Source organism: Scatophagus argus, chromosome 2, assembly GCF_020382885.2.
Source record: "Scatophagus argus isolate fScaArg1 chromosome 2, fScaArg1.pri, whole genome shotgun sequence".
Lineage (NCBI taxonomy): Eukaryota > Metazoa > Chordata > Actinopteri > Scatophagidae > Scatophagus > Scatophagus argus.
The window spans coordinates 4,557,492-4,576,742 of record NC_058494.1 but is presented as its reverse complement, the minus strand read 5'-3'; the positions used below and the strand labels follow the sequence as shown (position 1 = coordinate 4,576,742).

Below are 19,251 nucleotides of genomic sequence, written 5' to 3'. Positions count from 1 at the left end.
CTGCAGTTTTCACAAAGGTCCAACTGGGATAACCACACGTTTTGAGGGCATCCCTCAGGTGTTCATGTTCTTCCCCTTGGGCCTGTGAGCTGGTGGGTACCTTATCAGCTCTGTGTTGCAGAGTTCTGATAACACCAAGTTTGTGTTCCAAAGGGTGGTGTGAGTCGAAAAGGAGGTATTGGTCTGTGTGTGTGGGTTTCCTGTATACCCCAATGTGGAGGCTCCTGTCCTTTTCTATATGGACGTCACAGTCTAAGAAGGGCAAACTATTATTTTTAACATCTTCTCTGGTGAACTTGATGTTCCTGTCCACTGAGTTGATATGTTCAGTAAAGGCTTGCACTTCTTTCGTTTTGATTTTGACCCACGTGTCATCCACATATCTGAACCAGTGGCTCGGTGTTGCTCCCTCAAAGGAGTTCAGGGCCCTGCGTTCCACTTCCTCCATGTATAAGTTGGCCACAATGGGAGATACTGGTGAACCCATGGCACAGCCATGTTTTTGTCTGTAAAATTTGCCATTGAACTGGAAATATGTTGTGTTTAGGCACAAATCCAGGAGTTGGCATATGTGTTCTGGTCTGAGTTTTGTTCTGTCCTGGAGAGAGTCGTCCTGTGTAAGACGCTCTCGTACTGTTTCCAAAGCTTCCATGGTTGGTATACAAGTGAACAGAGAAGTCACGTCGTAGGATACCATGGTTTCATCTGGATCCATTTTTAAGTTCCGGACTTTGTTCACAAATTCAATAGAGTTTTGTATATGGTGGGGGGTGTTGCCCACCAAGGGAGCCAGGATGTTCGCCACGTGTTTGGCAATGTGGTAGGTGACCGAGTTAATGCTGCTGACAATGGGTCTGAGTGGAGCCCCTTCTTTGTGGATTTTTGGAAGTCCATATAAGCAAGGGATAGAATCTTGCGGATAAAGACTGTGATATTGTGCTTTGTCAATAATCCCTTCTTTCTGTAGTTTTTGTAGACATTCTATTGCTTTCTTTTTGTAGCCACTAGTCGGGTCTCTTTTCAGGGTTTCATATGTTTCTGAGTCGCTGAGTAGTGTAGAGACTTTGGCATGGTAGTCAGTTGTATTGAGCACAACTGTGCATCGTCCTTTATCTGCTGGAAGAATTGTGATTCTGGGGTCTTTGCTGAGTGTTGTGACCGCTTTCCTTTCCTCAAAGGTGAGGTTGGAAGGGGGAGCCTTGGCGTTGGACAGAGCTGCTGACACTTTTAACCTAAGCTGTTCGGCTTCGGTTTCTGTTAAGTTGTTTTTCTTTATAGCTGATTCTGTAGCTGTAATCAAATCAACTATAGGTAACTGTTTTGGTGTCATGGCAAAGTTCAAGCCCTTGGCTAAGACCTCTTTCTCTGGTTGGGTAAGTTCTCTGTCTGACAAGTTCTTTACCCATCTGTCTTGTATTGTATTCTGTTCTGGAATGTCAGTCTTTTGCTTCCAAGTAAGAGTTTCTGTGTCGTTATTGCTTTTGTTCCGAGACTGCAGGTTATGGAACTTTCTGGTCTGTCTTTCTTTGCTTTTGTTGTGTTGGGATAATTGGGCTTTCTTGGTGAAATCCACAACTTTCTCCAACATAGAACTAGGTAGTTTATGTATCAATCACAAGTTTGATCTTACCCTCTCTTGTAAAGACCCCAAGTTACTTGAAGTCCTTCATTTGGGGCACCAGCTCACTCTCAACCTGAAGGGTGCAAGTAATTGTTTTCTGGCAGAGTACCAAGGCCTCAGACAGGTACTAACCTTCATCCCCTCTGCTTCACACTCTGCTCCAAACCCTACTGAAACCACTGATAACTAAATCTTGGTCCCTAGTGTCCCAAACTTTCCCCTACATAATATGCTGGGAAATATAATCCTAAGACTAAGTACAATCCTGATTTCAGAAACGCTGGAACATTGGGTAAGACACTGATAAAAACAGAAGGCAATCATTTGCAAATAAATTATTGTAACTGACAGCGCTAAGTGGTTTGCCCCATCCTTGCTTATGAATCATTCAGCCTTTCCAGGATGCTCCTTTCATGCCTAGTCATGATACTCTCAGCTGTTACCAATGAACTTGTTAACCTGTGCAAGGTTCCAAATGGGTGTTTTTGAGCAGTACACAACTTTCACAGTTTTTTTGTTGTCCTGTCCCAATTTGTTTGAAATTAGTCGCTGGCAACAGAATGATCATATTCTTACAAAAAGCAGTGAAGTTGGTCAAGTAAAGCTTGTTACTACCGTAATTTAAATATACTCATTTTATACTGTTTTTACTGCTTTTACTGTTTTTGAGCATACAGTATATCAAAAGGATTATTTATGTTTTACACATCATCCCAACTTTTTTGCAGTCAAGGTTACACACAAAGCACATGGAGTGGCAACTACCCAGTACCCTTGCAAGGGCAAACAGTTGGCTTCCTATTCTGCCTCCAGGATGTTATTTGTCCTGAAACTGAGGTTCATCACTTTCACTAAAAGTTAGAAATACTTTGCCATTTTTAAATATAGGATACCACAATAACACCATATATCAAAATATGAAATATACTATTTTCAAAATGCAACAGCCTGGCAGCCTTTAGTGTATCATAGTAGAATTTCCACAGCTTCAAAGGCAATAATAAATACATTTTGGCAGAAGTCAGTTTAATCCGCTCAATCCACTCCGCTGATCATTAATAGAGTGTTCAGTAACAATGAGCAGCAAAAGTGTTATTGGCAGTAATTTCTGTCCATCCAGTTGTCGTTAACATCAATGGCTGTCTGCTGTTGAAGACTCTTTTCCTTTACCCAGAGTGGACTGGAACTCACATAGTGTCACCATTGACGTTATTGACTTACACGCTGCGTGTGTGTGTGTGTGTGTGAGTGTGAGTGAATGACCTGCATAACGTACTCCACTGACACACACTGCACAGTAATGGGCTTTTCAAAATCCAATTCAGTCTGAAGGAGTCTTCATCCCTTGGCTGCATCTTTGAAGACAAAGACCAAAGTGTGTGTTTCTTTGTTAGTGACTGCCTTTAGTGTTGACAATGTGCACATGAGCACCCTGAGGCTCATTGTTAAAGCTCTATTAGAGGTTGCAAGAATAAGTGCAGTATGTTCTTTTGAGGATTCACTTTTGAATGATTCACCTCACAGGTGTGAGGTGAAGTGTGAGGACGCTTTCCTGTAGTGAGGTCATCTTTGCTGGTTCTTACTTGTACATGTAGCAGGCTCAGTGTTGGTGTTAACAATAGTTCATGGCCCACTGAGGATTAGGGTGCATGGTAGTTTGGTGAACTTGTTGAAATTTATAGCTTTTTGTACCATCTCCATTGCCATTCCATTCCATTGCCATTCCAAAGAACATCAGTACAATACAATGTTGCCATACTACAATCCTCAATGACTTGCAACAATCTCTATAAAGGCTTCATAAAGCCATTATAGTTAAAGGCACAAGAGCCAAGGTATGGAACAACAGGCAGCAGTTAACCGATTTGTAATTGTACATATATTATGTTGCTATATTGCCCAAACTTGTTGGCCAGAATCTGAATCGCCTCTCCATAGCGTGATCATAACTCAGAAATTCATTCAAGTGTAGTAACCCCATTTCATCATGCTGATTTGATCAAAATGCTGCCATTGAAGCACTCGTACATCCTAGACAAGCACAAATGCAGACAGCATGAAAGGCTGAATCTTAATTTTGTTTCTTAAGAGAATTCTGACTTGTTTTTTTGGGCAGTATGAACACAAAAGAGACCAACCAAGCCATTGTGCGACATTGATGTATTGTGTAACACAAACTAAACAAATGTGTCCTGTTGGTTTGCTAATCATGGCAACCATTTCCTTCATCATGTTGCAGTGCAGGGTGCATTTTCTCCTTCACTCTTGTTTCCAAGACCTCCATTGTTAGTTATGACAGATGAAGTCCAGTTACAGACTTGAATAATGCCCATTTCTGCCTGAGCTACTCGTGACCACTACAGAAGAAAAATAATTCTTCAGCTGTAGTGCTGGAGCTCAGCATGATTTACTGTCAGCTCCCACAATAAAACTTATCCGTAACACTTTACTTGTCGGGTGAGTACATACACATTCATAGCGGCTGTCATTAATTGCTCACAAAGCATTCATGACTGTTTCCTAAGACATGATACAACATTCATAGCCAACGTTTCATTAATGTAGAAGACAGAATGCGGATTACTTGTCAAGTCCAGCAAGTTGGTCATTGCCAACATTGAGTGTAGGCAAAGTAGCAAAAGATGAGAATTACCTGCAAAGGTTACATAATAAAACAAAAACATTTTTATAAAACATAAAATTTGTATGTTTGCCCATGTTCCATCTCTTTGGCACTGGACTTGCCCATTGACTCAGATGTGACATGATCAGGTAACAGCTTTAAAACAAAGATCGTTGGACTTTTATTTTGACAAGTTGTCGTTGTTCTGTCTTCCACATTTATGAAAGCCTGGCTATGAATGTTGTGTCATGTCTCACGAAACAGTCATGAATGCTTTGTGATCAATTTATGACAGCTGCTATGAATGTGTTATGTACTCACCCATCAAGTAAAGTGGTACCAACTTGTCATATAGTTGTGTTGTATGTTGTGTAATATGGGGTTTTTCCACAAAAGATCTTCCACTGGCTCCAGCTTTCAGAGAACACATCCATTAAGCCGTTATAGAGACGTTAATTAGCAACAGTGAAGATACAATTCTTTGAAACGCTTCCTTTCAACTTCAATCTCTCGTGTTTCTTTCTCCACGTTTTTCGTTTTCCTCTTTGGCATGTTTCAACAAGCTGAGTGTTGCTCACAGTCTTGATTGGTGATTGAAAGGGCAGAGGTTGACTTTACTCATTTCCTGTCTTTGACAAGTTGCTGCTGCTGCTGTCATTGTCACCCAAGTTAACATGTCCTTTGAGTTTTTTTTTTGTTCCTTCAACTTAAAGACAAATAAAAGACATGAATTCCATTTAGTTACATCCCTTGTTACTGCATTGCATACCTATAAAATATTTCTCTGTCATAATTGATGATACATGCAGTCGACAAACATATTTTTGTAGTTTATGTTTCTGTTGGAAGCTTTCTATGTTTCCAGTGTAAGGAAGATGGGAGTAAATGCATGTACACAAGCTGTTTTTACCTTTAAAAATGAAATGCTCTTTGATGGTTGTAACTTGCCATCTGATTCTGTTTTTGTTGTCTAAAATGTAGCATGATGTGTGAGACAGCCAATAGTGGTGAACCCTACAGCTTAACAGTATATTTTAATTGCCTTCTGAATGCTTACGGTAGTTTGCAAAGGTCGCCTGTTTTCAGGAAGTGACACAATGATGAATGGCAATGGAGCCAGCATAGAACACACCTTTAAAAAGAGTTTGTTTCTTGTGGCCTTGATGGATATAATGGAGGTGCTTTATAGAGATGGTTAGAGGAAAAGAGGCAGCAGCCGCAGTTTCTGTCAACCTCTGGAGAGAGTCGGTCCCTCCAGGAGGCTGGAGCTCCTCCTTCAGGTCAAGGTGGTTAATGTTGGGATGAGCTTTTATATACATACACACACACACACACGCGCGCGCACACGCACATGCTCTCACACTCTCCAAGGTGTCTTCCTCATACATATGAATCTGTCTTATGCCACTTGAATTTAATATGCCCGACTGTCATGAATGTAAATGAACAGCTTTACTAAAGCCTCTAAATACAATTGGGATTCATCTGAAAGAAACACTACAAGCAGGTAAGTGTAAACACTTGTCCCGCCTGCCTGCTTCCACTCTCATACTCTCTTTCCTCATTTAATTCAGCACTCTGCTTCCAAAATTATCCCCCCACCCCAGCTTTCCCATACGAGCTCTGGTTTCAAAGACAATACCTCCATCACTGCTTCTCCCTTGCTAATACCATTATGCCATTCAGATACCACTTGATATCATCGGCATGAGCGCTGTATCTCTCGGCATTCAGACGCTCTTATCTGATTATACGCAAATTGAATCAGAATACCAGCTCTGCTGTCACGCTGCGGTTCGAGCTCATCCAGATACGGGCAGCTGAAATGTTGCATCTTTGATCAAGGTCTGTTCAGTTTGGCCTCTGTAGGATGTGTGATGTGACGAACAATGAGCAAGTGATAATTTTATTCTGCAAATGGACACAACACATCACGATTAATAATTGGGATTACATCATTTAGCGTAATTTAAACGATAATAACACGACTGTAGCATCTAAAAAGCAAGGATCAAAAATTTCTGTGTGACTCCAAGAGTGATAAATATGACCAACTTTATGTATAAAAGTCAACAGTTCCGGGTAGTAGTGTTGCACATGAATTTTATAGATGGGACACAGGCACTCTAAAAATCTTTTTTTTTTTGTTTTGTTTTATTTTTTGCATATTTTTTTTGCAAGAAGGATTTTTTATTTATATCTGACAGCCATCTAGAATTGCTTTCGTGTTGTTTATTTCCTGCTGTCAGATTGAAATAATCAACATTTTAGGTACATTTTTTGTTAAACTGTACTCTTACACTTAACACTGTCGTGACTCAAGGCCATGTCTTTGTCTTGTTGTTTTTTATTAGTTTGTGTAGCTGTAAGTTTTGAGAAAAGTTGAGGTTGAAATATGGCTTCTCGTGTGATTCAAAGCCATTTGACAGGAGGCAGGCTGTTTGGTAAAAGGCATGTTGGTTATGTAACAGAAGGGCTTTGGCGAGTGTGATAATGATTCAGACTGGTCTAACCGGGTGCTTTTCTGTTGCATAACTAGTTGACACCTCTGTCCCTTCCATCCACACACACGCGTGCTCACACACACACACACACACACACACACACACACACACTCTCTTTATCTAATGATCTAATGAATTTATCTAATGAACTGAAGGAACACAAACAATGCACGTCCTTCGTCTCCTACTGTTACTCCTTTAAAGTTTCTCCTGCAGCTTTTCCACACTGCACACACACACACACACACACACACAGGCACGAGCACCACGCTGACTTCACACTTATAGAATCACAGAGACTAGTGAAATATGATCTAAAGTAAGCAACGGGTGGCAGAGAAAACAAGTTGACAGCAGTAAAGCAACAGAAGCACCACCTCAAACTCAAATTTGAACTTCTGTGTTTTTTAGTTTGTTTATGTGTAGAATATCTGCTTCTGGTGTTTCACTGCGAATTGGCACTCAGAAGGCTTTTGATTTGTACAACAGCATTATATAAGAGGTTTGTCGAACTGGTACTATATTGTGTCATATTTTATACTCCTCTCACTATCAACAGCTTGTTTAAAGTTCACACTCGCAGGTGTAAAACCTTGTAAAAGCTTCCTTGTTTATCCAAAAATTGCATTGCCTTTTTACACTGTGTTTTTCAGCTAAAGTTGTTATTCTTTAAAGATGTGAGAGGGCTTTGAAAAAGTTTGCCATCTTCCAGAGCACAACATCTTTGTTTGAGTCAGTATGATTCTGGATCATTGCAAACAAAATGTCTCTATCACGTCTGACAGCTCCTTAGTCACTTCTTAACTGATTCAGATCCTTATTTTTGGGCTGCTCAAAACAGAATGCACAAAAGGTGATATCTCCTCCACACAAAATGTGTCATTTTCAATTGCAAACATTAGCTCTTCTGTTTTAAAAAAAAAAACAAAACCAAACACAAAACAAAACATTTCTGTTCCGTCTATTTTAATTTTGGCCTCAGTGTATTGAATAGTGTGTAGAAGAAATGTTCATAATTGATTTGGGTTTCTACTGTTGTTCCCTGATAAATCTGTACATCCAACAAGAACTTAAGTGCATTACTATGACAATGTATTTTATTGGTGAAGTATTTAGTTACAACAGCTTTGGTGAAAGGTAAATGATGTTTGGCTTCCACACTGGTACAAAGTGATAGAAACATGCAAATGGATGGCATATTCATGGAAAAGTTCTTTTGGTAATGTATTCTTCTACCAGAGCTGCCAGAATACTTTCAGTTATTCTTAACATAGAATCTCCAAGTCTGAGGAAGTCTCCTGGAGGGAAATTACTCTTTCAAAACACACTGAAACAGAAATTTGGTCAGACTCTGAAATTATTCATCCAATTCAGGCCTAACCTCAGGCTTAATGCGAAGAGTTTTGGCCTTTTACATGTTGCTCCAAAATCTCCCAAAGGTGTTCAACTGGTTTGATAAGTGGTGACCACTGCATATGACTCACATTAATAACGTGGACTACATCCTTTACAGCTGTTTCACCGAAGGATAGTAGCTTAGATTTTTGGCTTGCCATTTGATGCAAAGTGGAGCCCAGCAAAGTCTACCCAGTAAACTTTTGTACATGACATGGATCATGATAGTATGTTAATTTCCTGTAGAAAAGCATCTGTATCCCTTTCTTCACTTTGTGCCTAATAGCCTACTAACATACTGTATTTTTTCAACTTGCAGATATATAAATAACAACATAGCAGTAAATAAATAAATAAATATACCCATTTACGCCTACACACATTGCACATATATTTATTTCTGTACAAGCTACTAAGCCACCACGCATCGCAGTATATCTGTTTCAGTGCATTACCTGTTTGTCACTACCGCACTCCAGTCTGCTTCAGTACAATATGTTATGTTTTTATGGAGTATTTTGCTTTATATATATATATATATATACTGTTTTTCTCCTTTTTTTAAACTTCTGCCTTTCTAAACTTCTTGCCGTTTTGCTTGTGTGGTTTTCTTTAGTACATTTTGTGTAAGCATTAGCATAGACAGAGCCTGAAGAGAGGAATTCATTGGCAGTGACTGCTTCACTGTAATTGTTATGCAAGAACTTCGTTGACCATAGAAACATCTTTAATTACAATAAACAACTGTGAGTTTTGTTTAAGTCATTTCTGAATCCCTATGACTCTGTTGCCATTAGTCCCTCTCTCATGTGGAATGAAAACCAACAGGATGATCTCCCACATGTCCATCTATCTATCTGTTCTTACATGTATGCCTCTGTATTTTTCGAGGCTGCTATCTTTCCCCATAGCATTGTTTAAACCCCATCAATTCCAGGAGGTGTTGCCTCATTTAACCCATTAAGTTGGAATGTTATGCCTGGTCTCCTCGTCTCTCAGCATCTCTTGTGCTATTTGTAGGTGTGATAAGTGATTGTGGAAATTGTGTGATTTTATGTTTGTTCTTATTTGCAGTATATATTTCAGTGACACCTTTGTTACCTGTTACCAAATATGCTTATGGTATGGAAACCACTATGTCACATAATGCCAAGCTTGGGAGAGTTCCTGCTTCTGCCTCCATCTGAGTGTCAGTAAACTGTCCGAAACCTGAGTTTTAGATGTAAATGATCGTGCTGACACTTTCCTCTATCCTTTCTTGTTTTTCAGGCGCGTTACAAGCAGAGTCTGGACCCCACAGTGGACGAGGTGAAGAAGCTGTGCACGTCACTCAGGCGTAATGCCAAAGAGGAGCGAGTCCTCTTCCACTACAATGGCCACGGTGTCCCACGACCCACAGTCAACGGAGAGATCTGGGTCTTCAACAAGGTACCAGACACAGACACAAGAGAAACCTGCTGTACAAACACTGTCTGTGGACTTCTAAATCTTTACTGCAACAAGGAAGAATTAATTTTTGCAAGATATTGTGGTTTACATGTGAACCAAAATGCAACTGTAATGTGATCGTGGAAACAATCACGGAAAAGCTGAGTTCATGTAATTGTTGTATTCTCACTAGATTAGTGCAGTAAAGATTTAAGCCACAAAGCAGTAGTCCAATTCTATACACATAATATTCATTGAACTGTGGAGGTGATTTGGAGGTGTAGTGTGTACAAGGTTAGCCGTCATCGTGTGAGAAGGAGTTCATGGTGCATGTTACTTCACTAAATATAAGCCAAACCATGGAGCCACATAAAAAGTTGGATTATGTTGCAGCTATAGACAGCAGGCCTAACAGTATCATGTGAAGCACAACAGTTTGTATTTCATTCTTAAAGAGAGAAAATAATCACAAAAATAACATTTTTATGACAGTTCTCTCTTGGATTGGTTATATTGCTTTCTCAATGCAGGTATTCTCACTGGAAATGACTTTCATCACATACTCTTTACAGCCTTACACAGAGTCAGCCTGTGTGCCTTTGGAGCCTCATTTGTACATCTTCAGAAATGGATTGTGTTTGGAAGATGTAATTATGAACAGTAAATCAGGATGTAATGTACAGTCAGCAGTCAGCAAAATAAACAAAATTTCAACAGGGCAGGCAATAAGATATGAATAGAAACCAGCAGAGCTTGTTGCCACTGCCATGATTTTGTTAACAAAATAATAACTCTCTGGAGTATCAGCGTGTTTTGTTAAGGCTGATACGTTGGTGTCAGCCAAGGATGATTTTGTCCACATCTGCCTCCAAAGTACCCATGCAAGTATGTCATCAACCCAGCAGGTTGTCAGTGTGAGCTTACTTGTGTGCATACGCATGCATTATTAGAACTGACCAAATTGTCTGAGGAAGGCAATCTGGGCAAAGCCGATGAAACGGACAATTAAATCAAATTCAATCCTAAACAACTATATTCCTGTCTGTAAAGGCATGCTAAAACAATAAAAAGGCTGTTAAACATGGGTGGTTATGGGTGAAGTATAGCAGCATCATTAATAAATGACCATATATGTTATAGATGATTTTACACACAGGACAACCCACCAAAGTCTTGATATGTTTTGTAAGTTACTGCAGACACCACAAATTCAGGATTTTTGCCACTAAAGTAGTTCTTGCAGGTGAAATGATTGAAATGCAGGCGGAGCAAGGGAGTGTCTCAAACTTGGCCAAAGAACTCAAACATGAGAGCAGTCCTCATGGCGCACCTGCGTGCCGTGATCTCAGTGTCGAGCTCCGCTGTGATGCACATATGCAACTTGTAAATGGGACATAAAGTCATGACTGGTTCATCAGCTTGGTCTATAAGTTAGCACCCACTCACAATGATGCACCGCTGCTGTCTGGGCTTCGCTGCTGCCTTCACGTCCCCAGTACACCCTTGGGCCATATGTCCTCTTCTCCTCTTCTGTGCTCGCCTCCCTTTTCCTCCATGTATTACTCCTTATACTTATACTTTTTCCTATAAAATGAAACTGCTGTGTCACTGGCTGCTGGAAGAAAAGGATCAATGGGAATTTGTTGCGGAAGCAGTGTCACGGGAACTGGTCTCGAACAAAATTTCGTTTTATGTATAAGCTGCAACAACTTAATAGCACAATGGTTATTCGATTTATTACTCACTGCCTCTTCCTGTGTTCCCATCATCCTCGTTTTTCTGTCTCGCCCTCATAACGATCTTCTCTTTTCTAGTGTTTCTTTGCCCCTCCGCTTCGCTCACGCTCTTCATCAAACAGATGATGAGTTAATAATTAAACACAAATCAATAAAAGTGAGATATCAGCAATACCATGATGCACCATCCCTCTCATTCCCCAATCTGACATCTCTTTCTCTCTCTGCTTTTCTCTTTCAGAACTACACCCAGTACATCCCGCTGTCCATCTACGACCTTCAGACATGGATGGGGAGCCCGTCCATTTTTGTCTACGACTGCTCCAATGCAGGAATCATCGTCAAGTCCTTTAAACAGTTTGCCCTGCAGAGAGAGCAGGAGTTGGAGGTGGGCAGCTGCATGGACAAACACACTTTATGGTTTACGGCATGTCACAACACAGCAGCTGTGAATCAGTGTTAGGGTCGTCATACAAACGCACACAGTTGGCTCTCAGGCAAATGGGGCCAAATGAACTGTTGGTAGGTGTGAGTTAATAGTGAAAAGGTGGATGATTTGTCATATGCACATCACACTCCGTAACAGACACTCATATATACTGTATTTACAAGAGGGACCTAAGTGGTGTCAGGGGGTGTCGAGTCATGATTCTTTGCTTGCATCGTCTCTCTGAAAAATCCAGGATGTCGTCAGTGCTGTGATCCCGTCAGTCTATCAAATGGGCAATTGGCTTTAAATCTTGGAGTTTTGCTTTACTCTTGGGAGGACACAAACACACACACACACTCACCAACACACACATTCTCACTCATTGCCACAGATGCACACCACTACCAGCCCCCGTCTCCTCACCGCTTCATCTTTTTATTACGTTTTCTCTCTCCCGGCTACGGCATGTTGTGTGAATCCCTAATGAGATGGCGCTGTCATTCATCTCAATTATTCATGGAGAAGTTTCAGTCAGACTGTAGATTAGCTGGAAAACGAGAGAGGGGGAGAGAGAAAGGTACAGGATGAACAGTTCCGAGCAGGGAAACAGGAGGTAGGGCGAGAGTGAGGAGGAGCTGCCTTAAAGTAAAGGTGAAGGCAGCAGCTAAACTGCTGAGTCGCTGCAATATTTGACAGCACTCATCACAGATGTCTCTCCACCCTCAGCCCCTCCTCCGCTTTTCTGTTCAAGTTTACAGAGGTCATGAGAGGGCTGCACCATCAGGGCTGAAGTCATCAGTGTTATTTTGTTAAATATCTCAAGGAGGAGCCTGAAATAATTAATTGTTCCTTTGCACCGTGTATTTTGAGTTTATTCTGTGTAGTTCTGTAGGTCCATATTTGAGGAAAAAAATGATTTCTTCATCTCTTACTTTGCGGAGACATTTGTACCCTGAGTGTTCGCTTGTTACTATCCAGGTTCAAACCAAAGATTCTCTGAGAGAACAACAGTTTCTCTTTCACAGATGCAAAGCACCTCAGGGATCTGTCTTGCTGTTTAATCCCAAACTCACCCGTTCACATTTAGCAGTACATTTAGTCTACAACCAGTTTGCACCACCCATAGGAACTGAAAATTGGTGCCACCTACAGGCAGTTGAAGTAATAACTTCTGAAAGTTTAAAAGGTACAGATTCTGTAAATGAACTGATTACCAGATGACTGAAACATGGTGAACTGTCCAGGATGTAAATGAACGAAGCAGAGGCTACAGCAGAGCTCAGTCAAACCTACGCTGCTAATTTTCTGTTCTTGTAGTTCATACAGGGGTTTGAGTAACGGGCTACAGGTGTAGCTGACTGTAATTCCGGTCAAGCTTTAGCTTTAAGTCCTTTGAATAAAGCTTGTGAAGTGGCTATGGCTGGAGTGGGCTCAGAGATGCTGTGTGGCTGATGCAAGAATGTACCAACACTTGATCAGTCATTTCTGAAGACAGTATTCATAGCAGGGTGTGTGCTCCAGAGGTATTAACTGCTTCATTGCGCAAAAAGTGTTTATTTAAAGGTGGGAGCTTCAGAGATTCAGTAGGGAAATAAACTAAGGAAGTCCCCAAGTCAAATGCAGGGGCAGTTGCATAACATTCACAAGCATTTTCACTTTTCCACCTGAGCGCTCGCCTGTGTCACTCACTCACACAGGAAATGGATAATGGAGAGGTGTAGTGAAAGATGAGGAGAGGGGTGATGACTTCCCGTGACTTTTTAATCGTGCAGGAGATGATCCGAGCGGGGAGTCCCCCACTTCGCCCACACACGCTTCTGCACACGCATCCCCCTGTCGCGACGCTCTGTGCATGCATGCAGGCGGTCCCTGGAGGAATCGTGCAACAGCCACACACACACACACAGAAAACTTTGTCAGCCATTTTTAAACACTCACTGTTGACGCATGCACAGCGCACATGTTGGACATAGCAGGCCTGATCTCACCAGGGACTGTTTTATTTGGACATGCATTGATGCCGATAAAGACAAGAGCATGAAAGAAAATGGCTGAGGGGGAGTTATGAAGGGAGGAGGAGGTGTTTTATCACTCCTCCACAGCACCATATCAACCTCCTCCTGCAGTCCATTCAGTCAGTTAGCGCGCATGTGTGTGTGTGCGTGTGCGCTTGCTTGCTTGCTCTGAGTGCTCTATTATAAGGCCACCTGCTTCCTTTTAAATATCTCATCAGTTCCTGTGTGCACTCAACAGACATGCTCACTGCATTAGTTGTGTGTGTGTGTGTGTGTGTGTGAACCCTGCAGTACTGACAGCTAGGACACGCTGGACTGTGAGAGGTGCGTGTGTGTGTGCGTTGCCAGCGCTCACATAAAGCTTCCTTCTATCATTTTAATGAATAATTAATGCACGGCTGTAAAATGTATCGCCTGACTAGGGTTGCGTTTTGGTAGCTCTGCGTGCACGTCCATGACGACGCCCTTCTGCTGTGATTTTGCGTTTTTACATCTTAAACCCTCTCACAGGATTAGTCTCATAAATTAGTTTCACTTTTTAAAACAAGACATTCTCAGAAATGAAACTGTATCCTGATATCCCAAGTGGGAAAGAGAGAGAAAAGAAAGCTGTCATGGTGATTTTCATGGTAATTTGTGAGATTACAATATGCTAATGTGATAATTACAGTGGATGCTTGGCATTAATCAGCTTCTGCTGGCAATGTTCTTGTATTTACCGTTAGGATTACTGCGGCACGCCATCATGCGCTTTCTCCAAATTTCTGTCAGGAGACAACGTTCTTCTTACGTTGACACAACAAGAGGCTTTGGGATTGTGTGCTGCTTTGTTCATGATGTCTGTGAACGAGTTGACATTTTCCTCATTAGAGAGAGGAGGGGGAGGCGTTAAGTTACAAGCAGATTGGCACAGATCCATCCTCACTGCAGGTCGGGCTCCCACTCACGCCTGCAGGCATTTCAAGGAGAATTGAAATATGCATGTTGAGAGAAAAAAAAAGACATGCACACAGTTACATATACGTTATCTTGCTTCTCCCATTAATTAAGACTATTCTTCTGTATTTTTAATATCATGATTTATTCATATGTGTGTGCAGATCTCCTTATAGAGCAGTTCTGTAAATACAGAGATCTGAGATTCAGCGGCTGCCGCCTTTCTTCCTGAACTTATTATACAGTCAGCTAATGAGTTATTGGACTAGCAGAGAGCAGGAGGGCTGTGTAGTATATACAGGAACGGGGAGGCATTATATAAATCTACAGTGCTTCATCACAAGCCTTTTTTGCAGTTTGATTAGCTTCACTGGAAACCACATTGAATATGTGAGTAAGGCCGTGGCAGTGAATTTTTCACAGCGCACAGGAGGAATCACTTTTTCCTGTTTAGCTTCCTGGGCAGTCTGCTGGATCGTTTGTTGTGTTTGTTTTCTTGTCTCATCCACTAATTGATTTGGCTCTGGGTGCAGAAAGATTAGCACGTGCCCTCAGTGCTTGCCTCAGGTGTACTTTTACCCCAACTTGCATCAGATGCTGAGGTGCAGCACACAGTGAAATGGGAGGCCCCTCCAGTGTGTTTTTGCTGTGTTTGGGCTTGTGTTCAACTTGATTAATGCATCTACTATATGTAAACGTGCTCCTGTGCTTTTCTGTGCATGTTCCTAGACTATAAGTCTACACATGCTTGTATGGCAGGGCTTTCAGTGTGTTCTAACGCTAACACTCCTTACGAACACACTCACTTGGAGCAGCTGTGTGTAGTTCCTCAAGTAGTCTTACACTTACATTTTGCAATTAATGGAAATATGATTGTCTCCAGTGAACAAGGCCAAGTGTTTTAATATATGTTCATATTTATTCATCGCATACCAGTGTTTTAGCTCGAAATGAAATTAATGCATTGCAATTGTTGGCAGGAATGTCACTGGTAGGACTGAGTATTGAAAACAGGTTCTGCAGTGGAATGACTTGCAATTTTTCCAACTTAAATAATATGCCAAAAAATTGTCATAAGAATTTGTTAAAATACAGAATCAAGATGAAAATTAATGAAATCCAAATGTTACTCCAAATTATCAGTTACACATTGAGTCCAGTTTTTCGAGGCACACGTTTCCGAATTGGGGGTGTAGAGATAGATTAAGTAGACACCTTTTCGGTCACGTTTATTTTCGCCCTGATCCTAAGCAGAGTCTTGTATTATTGGGAATCAGCTGATACCTGGTCCCATTACATGATTAAATATGTGTGTTCAAACTTAAAAAAAAAGAAAAACCTTCAAACTTTATTTTGTCAGTATATTTTTCACATACACTGAAATTCCTCCTATGCATTTAACCCATCACTGATTGAAACACACACACACATGCAACATTTAGTGACACACACAGGAGGAGTGGGCTGCCGTACCAAGTGCCCAGGGAGCAATTGAGGGGGTTAAGTGCCTTGCTCAGGGGTACTTCAGCTGAGTAAGGACTGGGGGGATTGATCAATCACTCCACCGCACTTAAATTTTTCCTGCCAGTCCGGGATGGAATCAAATCCTCCCCTTATTATCTGACATATTGAACTAATAGATAGATACACGGTCTTCAGTTGCTCCTTCAACCAAGCACTGAAGGTCCTGTTTAAAAACAGCTAGGTTTCAAAGGTAAAATAATACTGATATGATGTGAATAAAAGAATGTGACCCCTGACACTGATGTGAAGCGATCCTCTAGAGAAGATGTATTACTCACACTCACACAAACCCAGAGTAGCAAAGCTTCATTTTCTCATGTCATTGTTGATTAGCGACAGTTGATATGACCTGCTGCTGCCGAAGTGGATCATTTTATCTGTTAAAAGCTGTTTTTGTGCACTGATCAACAGAGGGCTCAACAATAATGATTCCAGCTCACCTGAGGAAAATAAAATACCACCTTGGACTAGTAAATCTAGCCAAGTGTTTTTTTGTTTTTATTGTTTTTTAAACAATGTGTTCCTGAGCTGACAATGGACGTAGCTACGGAGTTAGCTGTCTCGCCTCCTACTCTCTCTTTTGAGAGTCGCACATGCTCAGTACCAGTTGGGTGGTGGGTAAAGGTGTTAGAGGATTCTGTAAAACTGCAACTACGTATTGTGTAGTTTGCTGCAAGATGAAGATGAAGCAGGGTGAATAAGATTAAACTTTTGGTAAGTATAAATCGTTTACACTCCCAAATGTGTAAATATAATTTTGCTATCCACTTTAGTTTTCACTGGGATATATAGTATAGTGAAATACTCCCAGGGCATAGACTGGCTGTTAAGAACAGCAGCGTCATTAGTAGGCTGTGATGGACAAAACACAGGAGGGAAAAGGATCAGCATTTAATTGACCTTATGTTAGCTCACTCTGATCTATTAAAATATGCCCTTGTTGGCCCTGATGCAGATCATTTGGTTCAGCTCAGGACATACCTGCCTGACAGTAAAATTGTTTGAGATTCATTCTGAATGTGATCTATGATGCAAGACAGATAGCTGAGCTTGCTTTTCAGTAAAATGTTTTTTAACAAAGTTTCAGCTTTGCATAATTTTCTGTATGTTTGCATCGATTTATGAGGACACAACAAAGGATCTGTGTTTGCTGGGACATTCTTATTCTCAAAAGCTTGGCAATGACTGACAATCAGATGTTTACTCCAAAAATCTTATTGTCTTAAATTCCGGCGCAGTAAGGTTTAATTTAATTTCCGTTCATTTGTTTGTTTTTGTCCATTTGACCTGTGAAACTGTGACGTTAGGTTGTTTACTCATTGGAAGAAGAGCTGGTCTCAACTATAATCTGACATGTCATCAATAGACACTCTCCCTAGCCAGTTAAAAATGAATAAAAAAACATGATGCCCTGTTTCTTGGAATAATAGAGACTTGTGCACTACTACTACCATCATTTCTACTACTAACAATGATAATAATAATAATGATAATACCGCCTTAATTTTTTTATTAAAATTATGCCGGGCTGCAAAATGAAGGCAGCAACCTACAGCAGTCAGCGATGATAAAGTCTTGGATTGCTGCCTTCGTTAAGACCCACAGCTCATTAACGTTACTCAACAAAAGACAGAAACCATATTGAACTCCCACCAAACAAATCAACAGTACAACAGCACAATGAACTCATAAATAGTCAAGACCTCCAAATATAATTAAAGTTTTACATCATATGCAAGCCTATTCCATTTTTCATGTTTGCAAATATCGACTGGGCCGTCCCAGAGTGCGGAAATAACATGCTAATTCTGTTCGTAGAATTGACAAGAGGATTGTTTACCACTGAGGACCGCGTGGTAAAGGGGCAGGAAAAAGGAAAATGTCCTCACTGGGATCAATAACCTATCATATTATCATTACGTTCTCAAAATGTCTCACACAGTGCGTTGTAATGTTTTCCCTGGAAGCACAAGGTGGAAAACCTGCAGAAAAAGGTGCTATTTTGTATCTTCTGCCGTCACATTTTCTGTTTTTATGCAGCAGAGGGAAAACAAAACAAAAATATGTCTTTTATTGCTAATCCCATGCTGTCCATAACACAAGCAAACAGTTTGTTGATAGATTTTAGTGAGATTTTTTTTCTTTTCTATTTTCAGTTTTCAGTGTGGTACACACAATGCAGCAGCTTAATGACGGTGAACATCATTGTGATGGACAAAGTTCAGTGGGACTACATCTATAGTGCGTTACGGGGACATTCATATGTCTTATAATGCATACATAATGCTGTATGACTACAGTCAGAAACACACACAATGCTTTCTGTTGTACTGTATCAACAGTCATAAAACATGGATGTGCATGAATTATAGTTCAAGTGTTTTATTGATGCTCCTGAATAGTTAAAAACCAGAGGTTGACTGTTAGGGCCAACAATGCATCATGACTACCTGTACTCATTTATACACACACCTTAATGATCAGCTGTAGTCAGGACTCACAGTGTGTCATACATGTCCTTCAAAAAGTGTTGACAAGTGACTAAATGGCTAGTAGACTTGTCTTTGTGGAAAGATTGGAGTGATGAGATGGTGCCAAATCTGATGAGCACAGCTTGCAACAATAACGACAACAGAGCAGGCCTGTGTAGGTGGTAACAGGGTGCTGATGCCTTCACCTGTCGCTTTTGCTGGACATTGTGCGCAACCTCTGACTTCAGATTTTCTAATTTGCTGTTCCTCAAGTATTGAGGTACCAAAGACTTCTGCTTCATTTCTAAGTTGTCTTTTTTTCTGTGTGCCTCTTCTCTGCACTACATACCTTTTGGTCTGGAGGCTGCTAATCTTTAGCCTTCCACTGACCTTCCTTTTCATCTCATCTGGTCTTTAGCTCAAATTTATCGTCTGTTGTTTTCTGTTGTCCTCTCAGCTTGCTTCTATTGCTGTGACTATATGGTAATCCTTCTAGTACTGCCAAAATACCAGGATTCTGCCTTTGTGATAAAGCTCATTTCGGTCTGTAGCTGCTATAATGCCAGTG

At 40.8% G+C, this 19,251-nt stretch overlaps 1 protein-coding gene across 3 annotated transcripts in view; it reads left to right on the top strand.

The window, feature by feature from the left end:
- The window catches only part of rptor (regulatory associated protein of MTOR, complex 1), a 153,898-nt gene that overhangs the window by 44,608 nt on the left and 90,039 nt on the right, over positions 1-19,251 (top strand). For all 3 annotated transcript variants that reach the window (XM_046402669.1, XM_046402687.1, XM_046402678.1), the window contains exons 5-6: positions 9,413-9,571; positions 11,549-11,695. In XM_046402669.1, the coding sequence (XP_046258625.1) occupies positions 9,413-9,571; positions 11,549-11,695 (306 nt within the window). The remainder of the gene's footprint in view (positions 1-9,412; positions 9,572-11,548; positions 11,696-19,251) is intronic.